At 39.3% G+C, this 24,152-nt stretch overlaps 2 protein-coding genes across 2 annotated transcripts in view; one reads left to right on the forward strand and one right to left on the reverse strand.

Moving 5' to 3' along the window:
- LOC134536526 (uncharacterized) overlaps nucleotides 1–4,270 on the reverse strand; it is a 4,765-nt gene extending 495 nt beyond the window's left edge. The window contains exons 1-2 of the mRNA XM_063376257.1: nucleotides 4,255–4,270; nucleotides 2,556–2,942 (exon numbers count right to left, since the gene is read on the reverse strand). Of these exons, the coding sequence (XP_063232327.1) occupies nucleotides 2,584–2,942; nucleotides 4,255–4,270 (375 nt within the window). The 3' untranslated portion in view covers nucleotides 2,556–2,583. The remainder of the gene's footprint in view (nucleotides 1–2,555; nucleotides 2,943–4,254) is intronic.
- Nucleotides 1–8,906, forward strand: part of LOC134536458 (uncharacterized) — a 16,393-nt gene extending 7,487 nt beyond the window's left edge. The window contains exons 2-3 of the mRNA XM_063376175.1: nucleotides 6,083–6,384; nucleotides 8,888–8,906. Coding sequence (XP_063232245.1) covers nucleotides 6,083–6,384; nucleotides 8,888–8,906 — 321 coding nt within the window. The remainder of the gene's footprint in view (nucleotides 1–6,082; nucleotides 6,385–8,887) is intronic.
- Nucleotides 8,907–24,152: the final 15,246 nt, after the last annotated feature.

The following is a 24,152-nucleotide window of genomic DNA, read 5'->3' on the forward strand; positions in this document are numbered from 1 at the left end:
GACCTCCTTTAAACTCAATGGGTTACAAGGTCGAATACACAGGGAGCCATTAAAATGTTAGTAGCTATTTAGGTGTCAGTTTGGGTATGTGAACTGTTTTGTTTATACCTTCCAGTTATTCCATAGGTACCGCATCTGTACCTGTGATCTGTGACCCCAAGGTCAGAAAATGTGATCATCATTATTATCATAATTATGAATCCATGATGCTGATATTGAATTATTCTCTCTGATTTCTTTGTCAAGAAAATTGAATTTTGTAAAAAAAAAATATATATTAATATTACCAGTGTGCCCACTTTATGGAAATTCAGGGAAGTTAAAAACGCTTTTTTTTTTCCGGATTGTGTCTTAGAACGTAGTCGTACACACTGTTTAACTGCAGATGCAAGGTTCTGTTGGACATGTGTGGGCTGAGGAAATTGAAAAATAGGTAAATTATAACAAAAATTAGGAATTTTGTTGGTTTTTGTCAAGGGGAAGCAGGGAAAAAATCAGGTAACTTTTATTACAGATTTGTGTGGACACCCTGATTATTGATAATTTTTTTTATCTTATCCCATAGGGCATAATGCGTAATGCCTGCTAATTCTAAATTCACTCGTGCACGAGGTGAGAGTCTAACCCGTTGCTACTAGGCAAGAACCCCTCCTAGTTCGACTTCGTGGCATTTGTGGCCAGCTTTTATATAAAAAATTAATAACTACCAGTACATTTCCAAATTATTGATACAAAATGGGTGGTGCAGTGACAGTAGGTGACTGTAAGGAAACTGCTGAAGCCCTCAAGTTCCCTGGATGGAAAAGAGAATGCGAGACTGTATTTGGGAGTAACTTTAGAACCTATTTCTAGCCAGAGTCGCGAGTTGCGCAACAACTCAGCTGAGTTGTGTCGCGCCCAGAAAGCACACTCGCAGACTAAGTGCCATTCTGCCTCCCGCGGAGTATAGGCTACTTACTGCAGTTCAATCAAACAGCGCCGCGTTGCAATCTCAGGACGCCAGAACAATCTACGCACTTGCTGTTTTTTTTTTATCTTTCCCTGAACAAACGGGAACTAAAGATCTAAAGTATATTTTTATTTACGAAAAGTTTAAAGCCATCAGGCGAGTAAATTTTTGGACTGTCTGAAACTAATATTTGGATTGTTCCTGACAGTAGGTAAGTTATTTTAATCGCAAAAAAAAATATTCATGCATATTTTTTTTTACTAATTTTGGGTTTTAACAGGTGTTTACATTGTTTTTAATGGACTAAGACTACACTTGAGTGTGCGGAAATTCATTTTAATGGTTTTCAGTTGTTTTACATGACCTTGAATATGGTAGAAATTTCAATGAACATGGTGCGTAGATACAATGCTTGCGTGTGGAGTCCACTCGCGATAGAAGTGAAACTTCTTTCGTGTTATATTATTAGATATAGGAAACATAACTCTCTTTGGATGAGGTCGTAGAACAAAAAAAAATATTTTGCGAGTATACAGCTCTAAATTATGCTACTGCGCAAGTGTGCGATTGTGGAAGTATGCAAGTATGTAAAAGTGCAAGTAAGCACCACTCAGCGTCCCTCGTCACAGGTGATAAAAATACAAATCGCCCAGTCACGACGCCACTCGACTACAGATAAGTGAGCTGGTAAAAGTCCAAGAAGCACATCGATATTAGCGCGAAGTAAATTGGGCCTCTCTTGCAATTGTTCGTCGTCACAAACTGAAAGTCCTCGTCAAATTACTAAGAAGATTAATAAGGCTCAAGTATTCCAAATTAAAACTTTTTTTTTTTTAATTTAAATTTTTAACATGCCCACCAACAGTTGGGGGAGTCTTAAGGTGGGCACAAGATACAAACAAGTACAAAGGACAATCGCGTAATGCCTACAGGCACGCAAGCGCCAGTTTACATACAATTGCCACGCTCATCCTGGCATGGAACACACACACAAAAAATAATAATTGGCGAACATTCAGTTCAGCACCAACTCTGGTGGATTCAGATGTAGTCAGTTAGAAGGAAACACTTTCAGAAACGCAGAACGTAATCGGGCAGACGTGGCTGAATACCGCGTGAGACGAAGGAAAGGGAAGTTCCTGGGTAGGAGGGTAGCCTGACTCCAGTGGCCCCGGTGGAGGGGGGGGGGGGGAAATAGCGAATCCAGAGGGGGGGGGGGGCTAAGGGGCTCAAGCCCCCTCCAAAAGCATCTGGGTCCACTATTGTTTTGAGTGTTTGCTTTGATAAAGCCTACACAGAGAAAAAGGTTTGTTTGAATCAAACAAATATTTGTTTATATGTGGCGAGACAAATATTTACTTGCTGTAACCAAAATAATTTTGTTAGCTTCACCAAACTCGGTACGTAACAAAAACGATTTGTTATACCGAACCAAATATATATATATATATATATATATATATATATATATATATATATATATGAGTTGACAAAATAATTTTGTTGGGTCAACAGAATCTTTCCTACAACAAAATATTTGTTTGAATTAACAAAATATATTTATTTCGCCGTGTACACAACAAATATTTTGTCGAGGCAAACAAACCTTTCTCTCAGTGATAGCCTCAGCTGGGTCAAGCCCCTCCCGAACCGAAATCCCGGTGGGAGCTCCGCACGCCCGCCATGGCTCGCGCAGCGGCGCTTGTTCCTCCGGGGTGGTAGTCGAGCTGCAGAGAGTGCGACTCTTTCCCGCCGTCCTTGAAGACCGCGGACACCTCGACGAGGAACACCTGCGGTTCGGAGAACAACGCCACCGGGACGTCGAAGGACGTGGCGCCCGACCAGCGGTCCTCCGAGTACGTCCGGTCTGTGGCGTTGGAGCTCCACGCGACGGTGTAGTGGTCGACGCACTTCACCTTGCGGGTCGCCGTGGTCCACGCCACGCTCAGGCGTCGGTATCCTGAGCTGGCGTTCACCTTCAGGAAGTCCCCCGCTGAAACAGGGGGGCAGGACAGCGCGTGAGACGACGTCGTCTTTAAAACCCCGCGGCCCCCGCGAGGAGCACAGTCAAGCGGCGCGGAGTAAAAAAAAAAAAATCCAACAAGGTCAGAGTACAGTAAAACTACCTATTATTAGAGACCGGAAAAATTCGCGGATTCATTTCACGACGGCCTGAAATTCAAATAGTTAATACCATCAGTGCAGCCTCTTTCTATTGGCTCGCAACTCAACCTGGACGACTCTGGGCCGGTGAGAAACACTCGACCGAAGCTGAAATCGAATCACAGGCCGCTATACGTTGGGACACCTCCACGAGACAGCAGCCAATGAGAGGGTGACATTTTACCGAGTGTACGTAGAACTATAAAGTTCATCCTAGAGGTAGTTGAACCCGCGAATTTTTCCTGCCCCTACCTATTATCCGCGCATGCTACGAAAAAAAAAAAAAAAAATACAGCACGTATGTAAATCTGTGTTCTATTAAAAATTGAGCAAATTTTGAACTCTACTGACGAGTGAATTGTGTGCAGTGTACAGTAAAACGCCACAGGCCTTTTTGGAACTCACGCAGTAGGCTGGCATGCATTGCTATTTTTGTCTCTGTCTCGTTTTTTTTCTAGTCATATGGTTAAGTTTTTTTATGTTTACATTACTGAAATGTATTGTATGTTAATTATTCAGTAAAATACTGAAATTTCAGCATCATTTAAATTTTTTTTCTGTTAATTGTAACTTTATCTGTACATAAGTTTTTAGATTTTTAAGTTGAAAATAATGTTTCCTTTTTTGTTTCCCATTTTCGGCTTTAGCTTTCCCATTAGCTCTTTTGCGGATTATCCGCGATTTTCACTACCCGCGGTGGGCCTGCCACTTAATTTCGCGGATAATCGGGGGTGTACTGTAGCAGGGAAAAATAGAAATACGGGACCACTTTCAAGGTCACACCCTCTTCCCCCCCCCCCTCCAACTAGTGCCCACATTCACCTTCACAAAGGCCCCATGAATCCTGGGGCCCCTATTTCAAAAAGACACAAGTCCTGTAAATTACAACTGAGGAAAATAAGCACCTGGAATTACAAGTTTATAAACCCCCAAAGGGGAAAAAATAAAATCGCATGGCGTTATATCAGGTGAACGTGGGGGCCAGCGGAAAATAGTTCTGTCGTCTCGACCATTACGACCAATCAAACAGTAAGGGACTTGGACGTAACCACTCTCGCACAAAGAGATTCCAATGGAAAGGGGCTCCATCCTGTTGTCAAATAAAGTTTACAGGTTCACCCTCTACTAAATATGGAAATTACGTTTAGAAATCGCCATTTTGTGTAGGTGGCGCTGCAAGTGAGAAAACAACAACGCAGTATAGGCCTACTCGTGCATGTGTTTATCTAAATGTTTCAGTTACTCTTTAATTGTGACCTTGAACCAACACTCAACAATGCTTACAGTTTATACCAATAAAATGTATAAATAGGGCATTCTCTTATGAACATGCTGTATTTTAAATACTGTTAAAACATTCTTATTACTATATTGAATAATTTGTGGAAGGATACAAATAAATACAATCAATTGTTAGCTTAATTTAAATCTGGTTATACAAGTGTCCGCGATATGAGCAAAAGTTTCCTTTTAATAGATTACACAAATACACGCTGTTTTAAAAAACAGAGCTGCTGGCTGAAGGAAAAAAAAAGCGAAGACTCATTGCTTGTATTTTGTATTTTTACTAGCGCCTGTGTTGGGTTTCGCATGGCTAGTCAAAATATATTTTTAATTTTTAAACGGCGTTAAGCCAAGAAAGCAATAATTATCGAAATTTGTTCCCCGGTATGATTACAAAAAATTGCTTTTATATTGTTGAAAATTATTTTATAAAATATTTATAAAAAAACATTCATCGTGTCCATTTGGGATAATGCAGCTTTCTAACAATGACAGATAATTTTGTAAATAAGTCTACTAGTTTTCGAGTGCCTTTTTTTTTTTTTTTACAAACAACCCGGATCCATACTCTCGTTTTATTTTATTAGTATAGAATGACGTGAAGAAGTACTTAGATGATCGAATTCAGATCACTAAATCTAATGAAATAACATTTGGGTACAAATCATTTTATTTCTATTGTATCGAGTGATTTTGTTTGATGGATTAGGTTTCCGACTCATTTCCGTATATGTGGATTTATTTCATTTCCATTTGTATCGTTTAAGATTATTTCCGTTATTTCACATTAAAATGTACAGTTAGGAAACATTACCACACATTTCAGTTCTTTCCTTTGATTTATTTCGTTACAATTCATGCATTTAATCATTTAAATTCGTATCTATTAAAGTACATTTATTTCGTTATAAATGGCTTCTTTCGATGCTTTATCATGTAATTTTACTTCATTTTATATATTTAATTACATTTAGGTACAAATAATTCAATTTGTATTGTATTAAGGAAACGCGCGGGTCCCAGGAATATCCAGTTCCTTCTGTCCTCGACCGAGGTCGTGCTGAGAGGAGGTGATGTGACGTGATCTTCAGTGCCGAGATCTGGGGTGCTGTCATAACTTAGAAACACACAACTTAGAAACACATAACTTAGTTCAGTGACAGTTCTAAGTTATGACTTCCTACGTTACGACGTTTCTAAGTTGTGTGGTTCTGCGTTGCGTATTTCTAAGTTACGTGTTTCTAATTTATGACAGTTCTAAGTTGTGTGTTTCTAAGTTGTGATAGTTCTAAGTTGTGAGTTTCTACGTTATGACGTTTCTAAGTTGTGTGTTTCTAAGTTGTGATAGTTATAAGTTGTGACTTTCTACGTTATGACGTTTCTAAGTCGTGTGGTTCTGCGTTGCGTGTTTCTAAGTTACGTGTTTCTAAGTTATGACAGTTCTAAGTTGTGTGTTTCTAAGTTGTGATAGTTCTAAGTTGTGAGTTTCTAAGTTGTGTGTTTAAGTTGTGTGTTTAAGTTGTGTTTCTAAGTTGTGTGTTACTAAGTTGTGTGTTTCTAAGTTGTGTGTTTCTAAGTTGTGTGTTTCTAAATTGTGTGTTTCTAAGTTACGTGGATTTTTCCAAGTTTTCTAAGTTATGACAGTTCTGAGTTGTGACTTTCTAAGTAATGTGGTGTTCCCCCGAGATCTCACCGCCCTTGGACGTGACGAAGTCCACGGTCTCCACGCGGGAGTCTCCGGGCGAGGTGCGCAGCGAGCACCGGGCGCTGTACTCGTCGCACGCGTCCAGGCCGGTCAAGCCGACGAGCCCCGGGTCTGGGCTGCCCAGGGACAGGTCGCGACACGCCCAGGGCGCCGACGGCGAGGCGGTCTCCCGCCGGCACGCCTGGAAGACGTCCTGCTCGCAGTCGCGGTCCGACACGCTCACGTGGCACCGCACCAGCGCGGACTCGTCCGTCACGTTCACGACGGACACGCCGGTCAGCTTGTCTGGAGGGGGGGGGGGGGGGGGAAATTGGTTGTCTGTAAAGTCGGTTTACGGTAGGGTGACCAAATCATAAAATTGAAGAAACGGGACACATCCAAGGAGGATTTGGGGGCGATACCCTCCAGCTAAAGGGGGGTCCAAGGGGCCTCCATCGAGACGTAATCATTGAAACATGCTTTTTTTTTTTTTTTTGCTAATTTGAGACCTATAAATCTCTTTTTCAATTTACCTATGAGTATGTAATTTAATTTAATTTGTGAGGCGTATAATAAATAAAAACAACAATTTTGCAGTGAATACTTATAATAAATAAGTATTGTGACATACTTAAAAACATAATTAAACAAGGTAACTAAAATGGGCGAGTTCATCTGTCGAGAAGAGGGGAAGACGGCCCGAGGAGAGGCGCGACAAAAGTGTATCATCAACCCAACGTAAATACGGGACATTTAGGCGTCCCGGGAGACTTTTTCGGGACCCCGTCTACGATCGTTAAATAACGGGACAATCCCGTTTTTACGGGACGTTTGGTCACCCTAGTTTACGGACGATAGTTTAACGTGACAACGTCATAACAAAACATTGATGAAATTATTGCATGCTCTCACGTTGATACAGAAAAGGCATAGTTATTATCCATAGCTCGAAATTAATGTTTTTTTTTTTTACCCTCTGACACCTCCTCCACTACTCCTTAACACTAAGGTCTAAAGTTATCAAAATATTGTATTGTCAGAGGTTCTTTATTGGTATGCAAAATATTCAACACATTCGGACTTCGAAAAATGGGTAAAAATTGAATGTAAATATTTCATTTCATAGTCCAGTTATACATAAATGTCAATCTAATAAAAGTGTGGTAAAAAGTAGCTAAAACTTCATATTTATTGTAAATGCTCTATGTGAGAGTATTGCAATGATTTTATTCCATACACTAACACTCTTGACTCAAACAAAAATTAAAAGATAAATAAGTCTATATACAAAAATAATTACTAAATAAATAATGGAGAAATATATTTAATTGTTTAACAATCCAGCCACAGAAAGATGCACAAATGTTTTTACAAAAATGATTTTGTGTTTTTATTTTTCTGAAAGCAATAAATCATATAGATCTTTTTAAAATTGATTTGTGAAGTAGAGGAACCGGTACATTTATATTCTGTTCATGAGGAGTAGAATAAATATAAGCTGTGTAATATAACCTTTTTTTTACTACAACATAATATACTAGTTGTTGCAGCTACAATGTAAAATATTTTAATAAAATAATCGCTTAGAGGTTGGAAAATATGTATAACATGTAAGTGGTACGTACTGTTGGATGGGATGTAGAGTTGCAAGTCAGTCTGAGAAGACATCGCCGATCCGTTGGCTGTGCGCGCGAAGGCGTAGAAGTAGTGGCACACGGGGAAGTTGTAGTCATAGAAATCAATCGCGTCGCTGGAAGACATCAATTCTTTGAAAACGCACGTGTTGAGGTCTTGCGTTTTGTTCTCGCACACCCATAGATGAATAGTGTCGATGCACGTGTAACGATCCAGTGAATGCCAACTGAATCTGACGGAGTCTTGACTGTACACGGTGAACTTTAACTCCGACACCTTTGGAAGACCTGTAACATACATAAAGAGGACAAGTAATCAAGGAGGTTTGCTTGTACTTAAAAATTGGTGCCGCGTCTCTGTGACTGCGAAGGATGGCCCATTTACCATACAGCAGCATCTATCAACACCACTTGCATATGCCTACACCACTTGAAACATCTTACTAAACCATTCACATCAGCCTGCACCACTTAAAACATCTTCCTAAATCATTCAAATCAGCCTGCACAACTTACATAATCAGCCTGCACCACCTTTTCAATTTTGCGTGCCCATTTTTCGTGCACGTGTATAAGCCCACTTTTCAGCTTGATTAGCTGTCCAAATAATGAAAATAATAAACGAAACACAAACTGAGACTTGTATGCGGTAGATGTCGAACCTGGCTCGCTCGGGTGGTTAAATATTCTTAACAGAGAAACGTTAAAGCAACATATATATATATATAGTACGGTCGCTTAATTTAAGAAAACACGTGATAACTAACAAGTAAGCATAAGCCCTTGGCTAAGAATGCCTGAATGTGATTTAAGGGCTCCGCCTACCCGGACACACATACGGTGTGCAGAGCTTCAGGAAAAACAACGCGATTTGAAAACTACTCAAGATATCCGAGTGGGGTCTGTTTACGAAAAGCATTTTAGAGTTCGCTGAGGGCCGAAAAGTACTTTTGATTTCGGATTAAGTTTTTAAATTGTAGTTTTAGAAGAGTTAAAATGGCTAAAACGCATGTTTTCAGAGTAGTTTTTAGGCGTAAAACAACCAGTACAGATTCTTGAAAGCATTTAAGGGACTCGCATTACGCCTTTATCATCATTTCTCAGCCATATAATGTTACGGTCACCGCTCAAATTTCACAGTTATCCTGTGACGACGAGACAACTGCGCGGCAGTTCAAGGCCTTGCGCTTAGAGGCTATACCGCGCTAGAAGCACCAACGATCGTCGCGCTTATCATCCCGCCTCACCAACACACTTACACACCCCTGACGAGGCGGGGCCCTTAAGGACTTGAAATAAAATTTGGAAAAAAAAGAGATTGCATGACTTGCATTTGAAACAATTGGAAATTTCACATTGATAGTTAGTATTCATATCTGCAGGGGCGCAACAACAGGGAGGGGGCAAGGGTATTTTGCCCCCCCCCCCCCTCTGAAACCTTGAAGTGGGGGCAAACGGGGGCAAAGAAAGTGCTGTGTAATCAATTTTTAGATAATAAAACTGCTTAAATAGCACAATTTTCCACCTTGAAATACACATCTTCCCGGGGGAGGACCCCCGGACCCCCCGCTTCAATAGGGGGGATCGATGATTATTTATAAAAAGGTATATTGCCCCCCCCCCCCCTTTGGAAATTTAGTTTTTGCGCCCCTGTATCTAAGTACTGGCACAATACTAACTTGGTAGGTGAAACATCGAAAGTTTTCTTCCATGTTCTACAATAAAATGATTCGTCCAGCTGCAACAGCAGAGAGATCGTGTGCTGGGGTAAAAAGGGCCTTTACCTGCGTGTCCCTGGCCGTCGCCGGAGACGGAGAAGGAGTCGCCGTCTACCCCCGCCCACGAGGCGGTGACCCTGGCTCGGAGGGCGGTGCACGGCTCCACGGCTCTCACCACCAGGCTGGTGGAGTTGGACGGCACCAGCTCGCAGGACACGGCGTGGCCGTCGGAGGCGGCCCACCAGCACACCTCCAGCCTCTCGAGGCACGCCGGGTCGTAGCGGCCGGCCCACCGCACCACGCCTCGCTCCACGCGCACCGACTCCACGTTCGCGTCTGCGACAACGCGCAGGTGTCGTCCTCCCTGGCCTGAGAGTTCATCCATAACCATCCGCACAGCCTTTGAATATATATACTGTATAGAAGTCGCCAGCCCAGGTTAAAATTTTCTAATACGGTTTTGAGGTAGTTGGTTAATTCACCGCCGCAATCGCCACCATCTCTAGGGCATCGACTTGTGGTGGTCCCTAGCGGACAAGTGTCGAACTCTTCAAACACCCCTTCCCCCCCTCATGTCGAACGACGTTGAGCTGCAGTGAATAATGGATGAGGGGTGCGGGGAATGACAGCGGGCGACAGCGCTGCGCTCTAACGTGTAAATAACAACTAAGACGATACAGGGCGTTACGGCAGCGCACTGCAGCGGCGAAGTTCCCAAGCTGCTCATCATACGCTTCTGAAAAACGTAGAGTAAATCCTATCCACTCGCGACTTCTATACAGTATATATATTCAAAGGCACAGCTAAGGTTAATTCTACTACAGGTCAGGAAGAAAACGGGTTTTCTTATGGGCGAGTTTGGCACAGGGAAAATTTCTGCCGCAAGGTGCGCTGGCGTAGCGAAAGGTTAACACACTGCCATTTTATGAGGGTGAACCGCATTGAAGTCAAATAAAATACTCGGTATGGTATTTGGTTATGTGCTTTTTGTTTGCAAGAATTATATTTAACACGTCTTCCGAAAAAAAAGAATGTGTGAATTTCACAACTTTATGGGTTTTGGATACGTAAATAAAAACTATACCTATTACAATTATCAACAGCCCAAAATGTAACTGAACATATGAATGCCAATTTTTTTTTAAGTTTGAGGTTATTGGCATACAAAAGATGTAACCTGAAGTTTTTTTAGTAATGATACAGAAACGAACACGAACCTTAACATAAACAAAAAGATCATAATGCATGTTGTAATACCATTTTTATATCTGGTTTGATACCAACTAACTCATCCTACTACAGAGCCTAACATGACTATCAAGCTGGAAGTCGGGATGGAATTGGTTAGGATATGTAATTTATTTTCACGAACCTCGAAATGAATTTCACAAACATAATCAATTTTTCTCAAATCTCTATCACTCCTTGGGATCTTTCTGTTCCATAATTTTTTTTTTTTTTTTTTTTTTCGTCTGCAGGAACCTTAAATACTTTAATGCTTGCGTCGTACTTTCTACTACATCCAGTTTTGCAACCGGGCACAAATCAACACTTAGGCATATTGAAAAACTAAATTAAAAACTACTTAAAGATGAAAGTTAAGCTATCCTAATTTTAAATTCAAAACGAACTGAGAAGTTTTACACATATTGTTATTTCACTTTGAAAAATGCAAACGGCCCCTTTAAATGCATTGAAACAGATGAAAGTGACCGCCTCATCGAACACCACTGCTAACTGGCGGCGAAACCAAATAGTGTGCCAAACTTATAACATTGATCTTCCCAACCTGTAGTAGAATTAACCTTAGCACAGCCTTCCAAATATTTATCCTCCTTGGATGCTGCCAACTTAACTATCAAGGCTTATAATTTTCTCTGAGATAACTTATTTTGTGCAGGTTTGCCATTTCAACGATCATGCACCCTCAGGAAATATAAATTAAACACGATTAAACAAACTTAAAATATTTAAAAAAAAAAATAATTTTTAGTTACCATGCATTATTAATTTACTTCAGTTTCTCAGACCGTTTTCATTCGAATATAAACTTCAAAACGTGTTCACAAGAAAGTTAAAAACACAATACGGAAGAAGCTTGGCAAAAAATAACTTTAAAAAACATTTTAAAATAAAGAGAATTCGTTTCAGACATTTTCGAAGTTATAATTTCATCCGTCCGTCAATCTAAAGTTGAAGCTTGGCATGTTTCGACCGACGGATGGGAAGGAATTCTTCGGGCCACCTGATTGGCTAAATGCCACGTGATCGACGGACAGACGGGCTGACGGACGGATGAGGTGAGAACCTATGCGTGTTTCAGGCTTAGAGCCTGTACCTAGGGATGGCAACGATATATCGATATTTCAGGTTAAAATTATCGATAATTTGGTATTGATATTTTTTGATATCGATATTTTGTTCCGATAGTATGAAATTTAAATAAAATAATATTTTTCGAATAAAATGAATTATTAAAATCATCTGTAAATAAATTTGTCAGGAAACATAATTAAATGGTGGACAGTTGGTTTCGGAAAGAACAAATTATTCATTCTACTCTTTTCTACAGTTTGTTGAATTCTTTTACTCTTAACATCTTCAGAAGTCTATAAAAATAAAAATAAAAAAGTCGGAAAAATATTATTGAAATTTATAGAGAAGGAAATAATGAATAATAGAAAAATTATATGTTATTGATTTTGCTAGAAAGAGCCAAACTTGTATTTGGTAATACATTTATATTACTTTATACAGCCATTTTCATACAATAATTAACTCTAAAACAGATCCCGCTTTTATAAAACTGCAATGTTTATACAAATGTTAGCACGCAAAGAAGAGGTACTGGTATAATTATACGTAATGGTTACCAGTTCATCAATATTGGTACGTGGAATCGCGAGACATTGCATGGTGCAGTCAGTAGCGCCCTCTAGTTCACTTTTTTTTTTAAATAATTCAAATTGAATTAATTATTTACTTAAAAATTAAAATTTTCGATTACTTATTGACATGTCTTTGTGTTTTTGCTTCATATTTCTCTCGATCTGAACCCATAAAATTCAAACGCAAATGTTTTTTTTCTCGTATACTTCTCAATATAAAAGCGTCTGAAACTTTTTTTTTTTAAGTGTTTGTGAGTGAGTTGCCTTCCATCACTCTGGAAGTTAAAAGCAGTGCTTTTTTTAATTTTGATTTTCTGAACATTTTAACGGACACTTAACATATAGTTTCATATTCTGAATCTAACACTGGAAAGTAGTTTTTTATGTACTTACTATTTTCACATATTGCTCGACACAGAGACGGCAAGACGAGTAATTGCAGCAAGAATATATTCACCTGTAAGGAAAAAAATCACAATGGTTGGGGATTTTTTTTTTAAATTTATTTATTGTAATTAAAGCGTTGATAGTAATTCGTTCGTTGATTATCTTCTAGCACATTCATGTGTGGAGGGACGGATACTCACCTACTTTGTGACGGCTTGCGGTATCTGTAGATGTTTTATTTCACAGTGTGGTTTCACTACCCAGACTATGTGAGTTTGGACCTCACATTAGTGACCTAATGATAACGTCATTTGCAATCTCACCCATTGCACATAACCTGGTATACTTCAAAAGTATATCATATATGTCTTGTCGGGATAATTTATTCAAATTAATAATTATAAACCTAAACTATAGCCGAATATTGAATTCAAAAGGGCAGGGAGGATTGGGAAATCTAAGGATCACACCAGTCCATTTTAATTTTTATTTATTCCCTAGCCTAAGTTAAATATAAAGTGTGCGGGGAGCGTCCCGGTTAGGTCAGGATCCAGGCGTGTCTCATGCTTAAAGCCTGTACACTCTAATCATGCTCTGGGTTTGAACCATTCGGGAAAAGATCACGTGCATCTTGTGCTAATGGGGTTCAATGGTCAGCCATGGCAGCGATTTTCACCATGGCTGACGACCCATTGTACGCCCTAGCTCAAAGCTAGCTAATGTGACCCAGGTAAAACCCTGAACCGGGTCATGCGGAGATTAATTAACAGACATTATTAAAGTAAGCAGGTAACTATTGGACAAGTGGAAGAAGGTGCAGGTAATAAAGAATTGGGCGCGGCAGAAAAATCAACCATGCGGGGTTAGGGGAACTTGGGGCTTTCGGCCCCGCATTTAAATTTGTTGCGAAATCCTGGGTTGCAGTACCAGGGGCGGGCGACTTTCTAACTCGTCAACCCACCCAGCTGTCAGTCAATTAACTTTAAAAAAAGATGAGCGCTACTCAAAATCAGTCCATTCCGAAACTAGAACAGTTTCGAAGATCACCGAAGTTCACCGAAGTTCACCGAAGTTCGTCGCTCGCTCTTACAATTTCGATAGAATCTTTTATAGGATTAAAACGAGCGAGAAAGATTTCGAGATCGTCTTTCGTGGACTTGAGTGACGTAGAAATTAAAGAATTGTCAAGCTAAATTAAAAATACTTTAAAACAGTATGGACGGGTGATTACTTTAGTTAGCTACAATAAAAATACTGTGAATTCTTGTGAATTGGTTAGGTTAGGTTACCTACACTGCAAACGCTATCAAATAATGAGGGAAATTAGTTATTTCTTAAATTGGACATTCCTAACTAATCATTAAAATTATTTTACAGTATTTTTAATGTAGCTTACCTAACCCACTTACCACTCTTTTAAAGTATTTTTAATGTAGTTAAACTATGCTAACCAAAAAGGCACTCTTTTTAACTAGGTATTTTAGATGTAATTAACTTAATTTTACCAACAGCTCACAATATCAAAAGTATTTTGTTGCTAACCTAATTCAATCGACTATTCTATTAAATTTTTAATATTGAAACGAACTCTTAATATGGTAAACTAACATTTTGGAAATTTTTATTTTTCATAGGTGTGTCTTACGTTCAGAATTACCACTGTTTTAACAACTCAGAATAAAACTTCTAACCAACTATTAATGAAATTTAAAATTCAAAACCTAGACGCGTTGATGTTAGGTTAACACAGAGAGAGAGAGAGAAAAAAAAACATAACATGCACGAATGCAGTTTCGGAATGGACTCGGGGTGAATCTTAGGTTTCCCAGGAGAAATATCCCTTGTTTTCCGTTAAGTGACAAGAATGAATAAATACTACAAGTACACAGACCACCAACTTTATTCAGAACGTTTGCAAAGTATACCTATGAACCTTCCTTGGAAGTCGTGAACGCTAGGTTTAATGTATCGCAAGACACAATGTTCGATATCATATGTAGCTTACTTGTAATCGTCTGAATACTAGAAAACTTGTATTTTTAGCATACTGATGAAGGAATATTTCTACATGCTTGTTCAAAAAGCACATTCCGTTTTGACAAACTAGAGAACCCAAGTTACAATATTCACCAGTGAAGAAGTTTCAGCCCCTAGTATCAGAATTATTAATAGTACGCTGAGTAGGCCTACTTATAATTTAAATTTTTTATGAAACTATTTTTTTGAAAAGTAAATTCTGGCCGGGTACCGCGTATAAAATGTTTGTAAGGAGCTTGGTTGAAAGAAGGCAACAATTTAAGCATTACATCATTAACAGACAAACTCTTCTTAACTCATGCACATAGGTACCTGTTTCCACATTTCGGCGCGAGGCAGGGGCACACAGAATAATGAAATTTCGCAAATAGCTGCATTTATAGGCACGTCTCTTTTATGATATCAGGTAAGTCCTGTCTATCCTGAGAGTCAAAGATTTGTAGATTACTTTAATCTTTGCATGAAAATCGTTACTCTGATAAGTATTGTTCAGCACAAGCTATCATAAAATAACATCAGTTATTTCAACATTTACAAATAAAAAAATAAGATATAAAGAGATTATCGTTGCGAACCACTATTATGTGGTTGTAACGAGTTTTACGTTGTAACTTAAGTGTTTTCCTTGTCATGATTCCTCAGCCGTGCGACTTTGAACGTTCTTGATCAAATATACAATTTTTAAAATTTTATTTCCATTCGCAACTCTGTTTGTTAATACTGAAATATAATTCCTGGCACTCTCTAATAAGCAATGTTGTAAAAAAATAAAACCAACTGCAATTCTTTACCCGTATGTTAAAAACTAAATTAATGAAAAGTTGAGAAAAAAATTCATTGGTTTCTAGACAAGTGTGAAAACCACAAATCTGCCCATTAAATGTAAGGTTAAGCCACACTGTGTGTCAGTGTGTGACTTTCCAATCAGCGATGCGCCCGAAATAAACATAGTTAAAAAAATAAAAAATATTAAAAAAAACAGTTTCATCGTAGAAACTACGACGGGATACGAAAATTAAATCCCAACCTTCATATCTCAATTTCGACCTCTTGCGTAACATAATTATTATGCAAAACGCACCATGACTATCTGGCATACATTAGTAATGGAGTAGAACATACACATTTCCCCTCGAGATTATGCCAAAATGAACGTACGTTATTAAACACAAAATTTAACACTCTAATGTTACCAGCCCGTGTAGTTAATCTTTCAAGAGCTGTAATTATTTTTCCTCACAAATTTAGTAATTTTTTTAAAAATCTTAAATTTTGAATGATAAAATGTGTTTTAATCTTTTTAATTATTTAAAGTTTTAAAATTATTAAGGTAATTAAGCATGGAGTTATGAACTGTCAGGAGACGGCATGCTGTGATGTAGGTGAAGCCACTTATTAACCTCGTCGTCGCCATATTGTATACGCCTCAAAACATCGCGGAAATGTTTCTTGACCACGTCTGATGATGGTTAGCAAGTATGAATTAGAACCTCCTTCGTTAAAAACAGTCGCTTTCGCGAGAAGAAAAAAAAAGTCGTTTAAATATGTTTCCACATGCAAACGCTACACTTCAGCCAATGTTTTGGGCGTATAACCTATGTGGTGCAACAACGAACTGAAGGAGTAAAAAAGAGGGGATAAAAAGGCTTCACGCACTTAGCATGTGATCATGCAGACATGGCCACCGTCTGGAATTAAGGTTTTTTTTTCTGTGTTAAATGTATTCTTTTGTTGTAAAATAACATTCGCTCACGTCGTTGAGCTTGCCAATGCAACACTTGGAACTTTTTTGTTTTGTTTATTTGGTCACGTGGAGAAAGAGATTTTTTTATAACCTAACTAAAACTAAATGTATTTGGGAGGGGTCCGGGTTAGGTAGGGACCTAAGTGTGTCTCAGGCCGAAGCCTATACGCCTAGTCATGCTGGGATTAGCCATGCAGGGAGAGGGTCGCATGCATCGTGTGCTTAGGAGGGGATTGGCCAGCCATGGCAGCGATTGGCGCCATGACTAACTCCCCTCACTCTTAACTCTAGAATAAACTACTAAATAAGTTGGGCCCAGGTCAAACCTGCACAGACACAGGGGAAAACCCTGGGCACTTTCACGCGGGATGCCAAATTTCGTGCATTAATTTCAGGCAGGTTAAATACGGGAGAAAGAAGGATGGTTCAGGAAGAAGAGTTGGTCAGAGTAGAAAGTGTAACGCCCTTCGTGCCCAAAAACTATATTATTTTTAATTAATTAAAAACACCTTGGAAACTGCTGGAAAAAATATTAAGAAAATTAAAGTTAATTACCAGAGGGGACACGAGGTGGTGAACAAGACAAAATTTACACTCCCTGCACACTAGTAACTTGGGAGTTCGTGGATCGTTATGCATAAGGACAATGATAAATAAATACACTATATAAATAATTTGGTCTATAGGTTTTCCTTGTTTATTATTAAGAGGTTTAGTTTTAGCATCATTTCGACATGATAATAAAGATCTTAGCAATAAACAAAGTTACGGGGGGCGCCCCTACATTATTTAAAACAATACATATTACACCTTAACAAACAAATGATTACATTAACAAAATTTCAAGTATAGCACCAAAATTTGATTCTCCCAATGATTACATATATATATATGAGTTTCCTTGATTTTACATATTCTTGAAGATTACGTTCTTAAAGCACTGCTCGCTGGTATCTTATTAAGGAATTTAGTTTCTTCTATGCAAGTGGAATATATATATATATATATAGCTCATATCACCTGGGTCTTCCCAGGATGACGTTGGACCGAGAGGAAAACTCTTCTAAGGGGGGAATCAGCTGGAGGTGCCGAAGATCACGCGGGAGCCATTTCTCTCCCCCGAAATTTTGACCCTGTCCGAAACACAAGCCAAATTCAAAACGAATTAGACCTGCGTCCAGACAGTCATACACAATCGGCGCGAAAGGCCAACCAACGGGAATTTGGGGACAAAAAAAAAAGATTACTCACCAAACAGTGTGTGAAATCAGGGCTCGCGAGGTGTCTCACGCCGACATCAGGATGGCGCGTACCGAGAATTCGTGGATGCGCGGAAGAAACTAAAATTTTTAGGAAAGTAAAAAAAATAATAAAATTTAACTAAACATGACTTATTCTAAATACTACATCTGACTGGCTACTGTACCACTGAGATCACATCCCTAAAGCAAGCTGACTACATTCTTGTGCACACGAATTCGCCGTTGTCGCGAAAAGCCTCTTAGCACAGAGGACGCCGAGAAGACATGGTCAGTAGCCGAGGTCGGAGAACAAGTGCCGGCGATGGCGGTCAAAGCTTCTAATTCAATCGGGCGCTCAGCCCTAAGAAAAAAAAGGGGGGGGGAAGGTTCGGCTCAGGGCCGAAAACATGCGGAGGTGCCCGAGGCGGATGTGACAACAACACGACATGCGCGCTCTCTACCGGCGGTAACAGGAAGCTACAAAGAATCGACTTCTACAGGCCGCGAGAAGAAAGCATAGTGCCTTATGGCACGGCGGCGCTGCTCTCTAGCGGCGTAAACGGGAACTAACTGAGGCGGTGAGCTGACTTGCCACTAGGTGTCACGAGGGTGAGCTCTGAACGCTGGCGACCAGGCCCGCGGTTACTTTTTTCGCCGCTAGATGTCGGGGACGTCTCTGTAAGACCAGGGAGAATGTCCTTGAATTAGGCCATCGTCTTGGCTAAGTTCCCGTCAGGTCACTGCTCCTAGCTTTATTTCTCAGAACTAACAAGGAGGGGGGGGGGTAGAGGAAAGGAGGGTCAGAAAACGCCACTCCGCTGGGAACACAGCTCCACTGGAGCCCCATTCGTGACGAGACTTGCTATTCTCAGCAAGCCTCTCAGAAGTAGCAGCTTGCAGCCCACAAGCTGCTCTATGCAATTTTGGTCATGAAGTGAAATAAAATTACAAACTCGGGACGTGACTGCAGGCGAGTGAAATTTGAACCCGGGCTGCCCACGTCCACATTAGACAGCAAAATATCAGATTGGCCCCCTGAGAAAGGGGCTTCGGTCCACTGGCACCAAGTTTAAACACGTGGCGTACACCGGCCTAACAAAGAGTAAATCACCCCCTTAACAACCAGAAAAATTAAAAAAATAAGATTTCCCAAAAAAAAATTTTAAATTATGGAAAAATTAAAAAAAGGTGACGAAATGCCTAATTTCCGGCACAAAAGAGTCTACCATGCGGGGTTTGGGCGCTTGGACTTCATGTCCGCATTGTTTGTTGTTCTGCAGTTCTGGATCTTCTGACCAGGGACGCAAGCGCCCCTGGCGGTGGCTGGCCACATCGGGCCACCCACTCCGCCTCCAGTAGCACCCGGGGCGCGGCTCGCGTGACACGTGTCAAGCCCGGGGAACGAGGCGTTTCGACGTCAAACGCGCCGCGCACTCGCGAGCAGTCGCCGCGTGTCGTGGGCAGGAAGTGGACGCACGGGCCGACGGCGAGACGTTGCCTTGCTCTCTGGAGCATCCCGTTTTCCCACGGGAACTTCTGCTGCACATCACAAGGTAAGGCCTCCGACCTGCCAATTATTTATTATCATATTTTTAGCCTTCTTCCCAAGGGCGTAGAATGTATGTGTAGATATATTACATGAAACTTAGACTGTCGCTTGTTAACTTTACATTTTAACGTACCTAGTCGTCTTGCACGATGAGGGGGGGGGGGGAGGGAGGGAAATAATAATTTCAAAACAGTCATGATGACTTGCCGACAGAAGTGAAAACTTAAAACTATTAACAAATAGTTGTTATTTTTGGATATGCACATTTTTGATAAAAATCAGAGACTTTTTTCGCAATTTTTACGAAAAACATATCACACAACAAATTTGATTTATCTCGTTAGTCAAATAACTCCTAAATTACTATAAAATACGCATTGCATAGTAATTTTAGGTATTAAAAAATAAATAATGTTCTTAATTTTCAGGTTATATTGCTACAAAGACTCCGTTTTCTTCGTTATTCAAACTATATATATATATATATATATATATATATATATATATATATATATATATATAAAACTGCTTAAAGTATTTATCCTTAAGCGCGAGTAATTTTGCAAAGTTTAATAACTTTCGCGAGTGGGCACAGTGTTGCACAGTGTTGCACATTGTTGCACAGTGTTGCAACGACGTCACGTGTGTCAAATGCTGGCCGTTGTCGAATTAGGAAGTGCTGTAACGTGGATTTGAGGGTTGTGCCCACGCATGCCCGTGTCTTCAATGTTTTTTTAACGAGCTCATTAATTGAAAAAAAAAATTGTGGAACTACCGAAATATAAACATAAAGTGTGTTTCAACGGATTTATTTTTAAGACATTTCGGAGTTGGCAAGGCTTTCGTAACTGAGCGATTCGCGGGGAAAGTTACGTTAAAACTACAACGATATTTTGGTGTCTCTTGCGCAAGTTAATTTAACCGCTTAAAAAAAACTTTCTTAGTATTTTTCATCCAGTTAAGTTACAAGCATTTTTTTAAATGTTTGTTTTTTTAACCTTTTTTAGTATTTTAAATTGTGCATATGATATTTATATAATAGTCTACTTAGTTTTAAAGCAGTAATAATTGAATTTTTTTACATATCTTATGCATATATATTTTGTCTATGCATATTTATTTTTTGCCTTTAAGTAAAACCATTTTTGAGTATAATTTTAAAGGGTATTTTTAAGTCCTTTAATAGTTTGTGAGGACTTTTATAAATAGGCTACATTTCAGCCCATCGCAGTGATGTGGTGTTATAGCTTGCTAAGGGAAATACACGTGCCCTTATTTTGAAACAAGTAAATATTTTACTTTTTTTTTCATTTCGTCTCCTAATAATTTTTTTTTACTCTGCAATCTGCATTTTATTGACTGCTATTGATGTGTGTTTGACACACCACTATCGTGTATTTATTTAATGATAGGTTTGAGTGATTTAATTTTTTTTTCTCAATACAATTTTTGTGGATTTTCATCCTCTTCGTAATGGATGTTGATTGTCGGCCTTGACTGTGGGTTTTGATGTCAAGACGGCGACAGTAAACACACTAGTATGTCTTGAAACACGAAATGTAAGTTTTGGGCCTTCTAGTATCAATTTACTTAATGTTCTTGCACACGGTGTACAGCCTGAGGTGCCATGCAAGTGTTATTTTACAACAAAAAAGTAATTTTGACAGAGTAAAAAAAAACTACTTAATTTTATTAATCTCTGGATTTCAATACGACTAACATAATGTTCCCTAGAACATTGCATCACATTAAAATTTTCGAGAGGCTTAATAATATTTCGGTGAATGTTAACGCTTGCATCAATGCTCAGGAAAACATTTATTTATTTATTTTATTTTATACACGAACAAAATTCAGCACTAGGCCGGTTTGCAATTTACTAGTGTTATAGAACTAACATTATAAAAATAAAACAGTTTTACACTGAACATTGTGACCACACTATTGAATACAATAAATTAAGGAAGCTTAATGAATAATATAAAGTAAGAAAAAAAACACTAAAAACTATTCCAAACAAATCACTTGGAAAAACAAAACATGTAAGGGTTCGTAGCTATATAATACAATATGCCACATCTGTAAAGATAGTCTGTTGTAATATTTACTGGGTAGGTCACATTTCCAGTGTGTAGTCACCATTATCATGTCAGAGTTGCAGCTGACTGTTGCTTGTGAAGAAGTTATTCACGAGGTTTTAATTCTGCGAAGGATGCAACTGTTCAGCCAATTCTTCTGTTCTCTGCACAGCGGGAACTGCATGTGAATGTGTTGGCTATATGCGCGATCGGCGACGCGGTACACATAAACTTTGTTTAAATTAAGCGCCTCTCTCGTTTATTGAATTGCCGCTTGGCACGTTCTGCTTGTAAGACGTGGGTTTGTGATAAGGGGAAGCCTACGATTCACGCCGAGTATTCGACATGCCCGAACATTACCGAATACTTGCCTTCGGGTGTCTTCGGAATTCTTTTGTTTAGGTGGAAAAACGTCGGTTTTAAATGCCTGACATAAACAAATAAAGGTAGGAAGTTTCATAACAATATTACAAATTAAGCCATTAAAACCAAGACTAATATTTGAGTAAATATACGAACATTCTTATATTTTACATTCGCCTTGCAATTTAATCAAATTAAAATGCGATGTAATTAACTTAAGATTTATTTGTTGTTTGGATATTGTTGCGCAAGTAATAAGTAAAAAAAAATTACGTGAGTTCCTACTGTTCATCCTTTGTCCCGGTTTGTTAGGTCAGGTCAGTTACATTATAAATACTTTAAAACTAAACAACCATTAAAAATAAGCATATTATTTTTAATGTCCACTTAGTTTTGAAAGTATTTATAATGTAGCTGAACATGACCTAATCGACCAATTTAATTAATTAGGCATTCACGAACACACGGCAAAATAAAAAAAAATGCGTTTTTTTCACCAAAACAAAAGAATTCCGAAGTCACCCGAAGGCAGGTATTCGGTAATCTTCGGGCATTTCGAATACTCGGCGTGAATCGTAGGCTTCCCGTGTGGTAAGTCGACCGCACACACAGCTCTGTGCTGTAAACACTCTGCCATTCGCTGTGTTCTCCCTTTCAAGGAAGGCGATTGGCTGGAGTTCACGAATCTTGCTAAAAGAAAAGGTGACAGGTTGGCCTAAAGTGGCAGACTGTGACGCAAGAGACACGGGAAGCCTTTTTTTCACACACGAGAGAGCCAAACGTCCGATCGTGCATCTTCGGGTGTTATTTTTGTTCATTGTAACTCATGATAACTAATGGTCAATTATGTTAGGTTAGCTACATTATAAATACTTTAAAACATTGTGGACGGTTGATTTGGTTAGGATAGCTACATTAAAAGATACTGTGAAATCATGTAAACGGTTTCCTAGCCCTGGACAGCTACATATTAAAAAGTTATTTGCTAAGCAACCATAAAATGATTTTACAGTATTTTTAATGTAGCTATACATACCTGATATAACCAACCATACACAATGTTTTAAAGTATTTATAATGTAGCTAACCTATCCTAATCGACCGCAAAATTTAATGCCACTCTGGGGTAATACAATGAGATGGAACGAGAAAAAAAAAGCGAGCATGAACTTCGGGGAACTTCGGGTGTGACTCTCTCGTCTGTGAAATGAAAGTTTCCCCAAGAGAGACCTACCTGAAAACCTATTCCACCTGTTTTCCAGAGGCTGGTGCCTCAGACACCACTACAGTGAACGAACATGTACTAAGTATATATGCTTGCAGTTAGTTTGCAGGTAAAATAGTTCTCTGAGTAGGCACACGCACTTTTCAAGTAGAGAATCGTGTTGCCAACATCGTGATCGATGGCATTTCGCCAGCCCACACACATTAATTAGTATCTCAATAACCAGACTCCACACACAAAATTTCATCTTGATCGGTGAAGGGGAAAAAAAGGGGGGCTATCATGTCGCCAGCCCCACATACATATTAATTAATATATCATTAGTCAGAATCAGGGGCGCAACAACTAAATTTCCAAAGGGGGGGGCAATATACCTTTTTATAAAGAATCATTGATCCCCCCTATTGAAGCGGGGGGTCCGGGGGTCCTCCCCCGGGAAGATGTGTATTTCAAGGTGGAAAATTGTGCTATTTAAGCAGTTTTATTATCTAAAAACTCATTACACAGCACTTTCTTTGCCCCCGTCTGCCCCCACTTCAAGGTTTCAGAGGGGGGGGGGGGGAAAAATACCCTTCCCCCCCTGTTGTTGCGCCCCTGGTCAGACTATCACTAACTCTGATATTTGCGGCATAAACTAGCACACACTGAACACAAACCACAGACGAAACTCCATCGTGATCGGCAGGGTGGTTGGGGGGGGGGGGGGGGGGGAGACGGCATCATGTCACCAGCACTCCGCTTTAATAATTAATATCTCATTAATCAGACTAGCACAGACTGAGCACAAACCAAAGAAAAAATTTCTTCGTGATTGTTTTTGGTAAAAAAAAAAGGGGGGGGGGGAAGCTGGTGATATGCACCCCGAGCACAGCGGCCAGACCGCGAGTGACGTCATCAGTCTTGATGACGTGACACGTACCGTGGGTGTCATCCCGAACATTGCTGAAAGCACCCGCCGCTGTCGTTATAGACATAGTCAATGTAGTATCCTAAATAATTTTGTTTCAAATATTTCGTGATATTTGTACACAATTTTAAATAAATGCATCATAAAACCACATTTCTTTATAAGGTATTACTTTTTTTTTTTACTAAACAATATAAAATTAAATTTTTTAAAAGAACTTATAGGCTCGTTTTATGTCAGTCCTAGCAATGAAAGCATGAAATAATTTGCCATTCGTTTTTCGATAGTGGGAAGAGCAATG

The sequence above is a fragment of the Bacillus rossius genome, chromosome 11 (genome assembly GCF_032445375.1).
Source record: "Bacillus rossius redtenbacheri isolate Brsri chromosome 11, Brsri_v3, whole genome shotgun sequence".
In the NCBI taxonomy this organism is placed as follows: Eukaryota; Metazoa; Arthropoda; class Insecta; order Phasmatodea; family Bacillidae; genus Bacillus; species Bacillus rossius.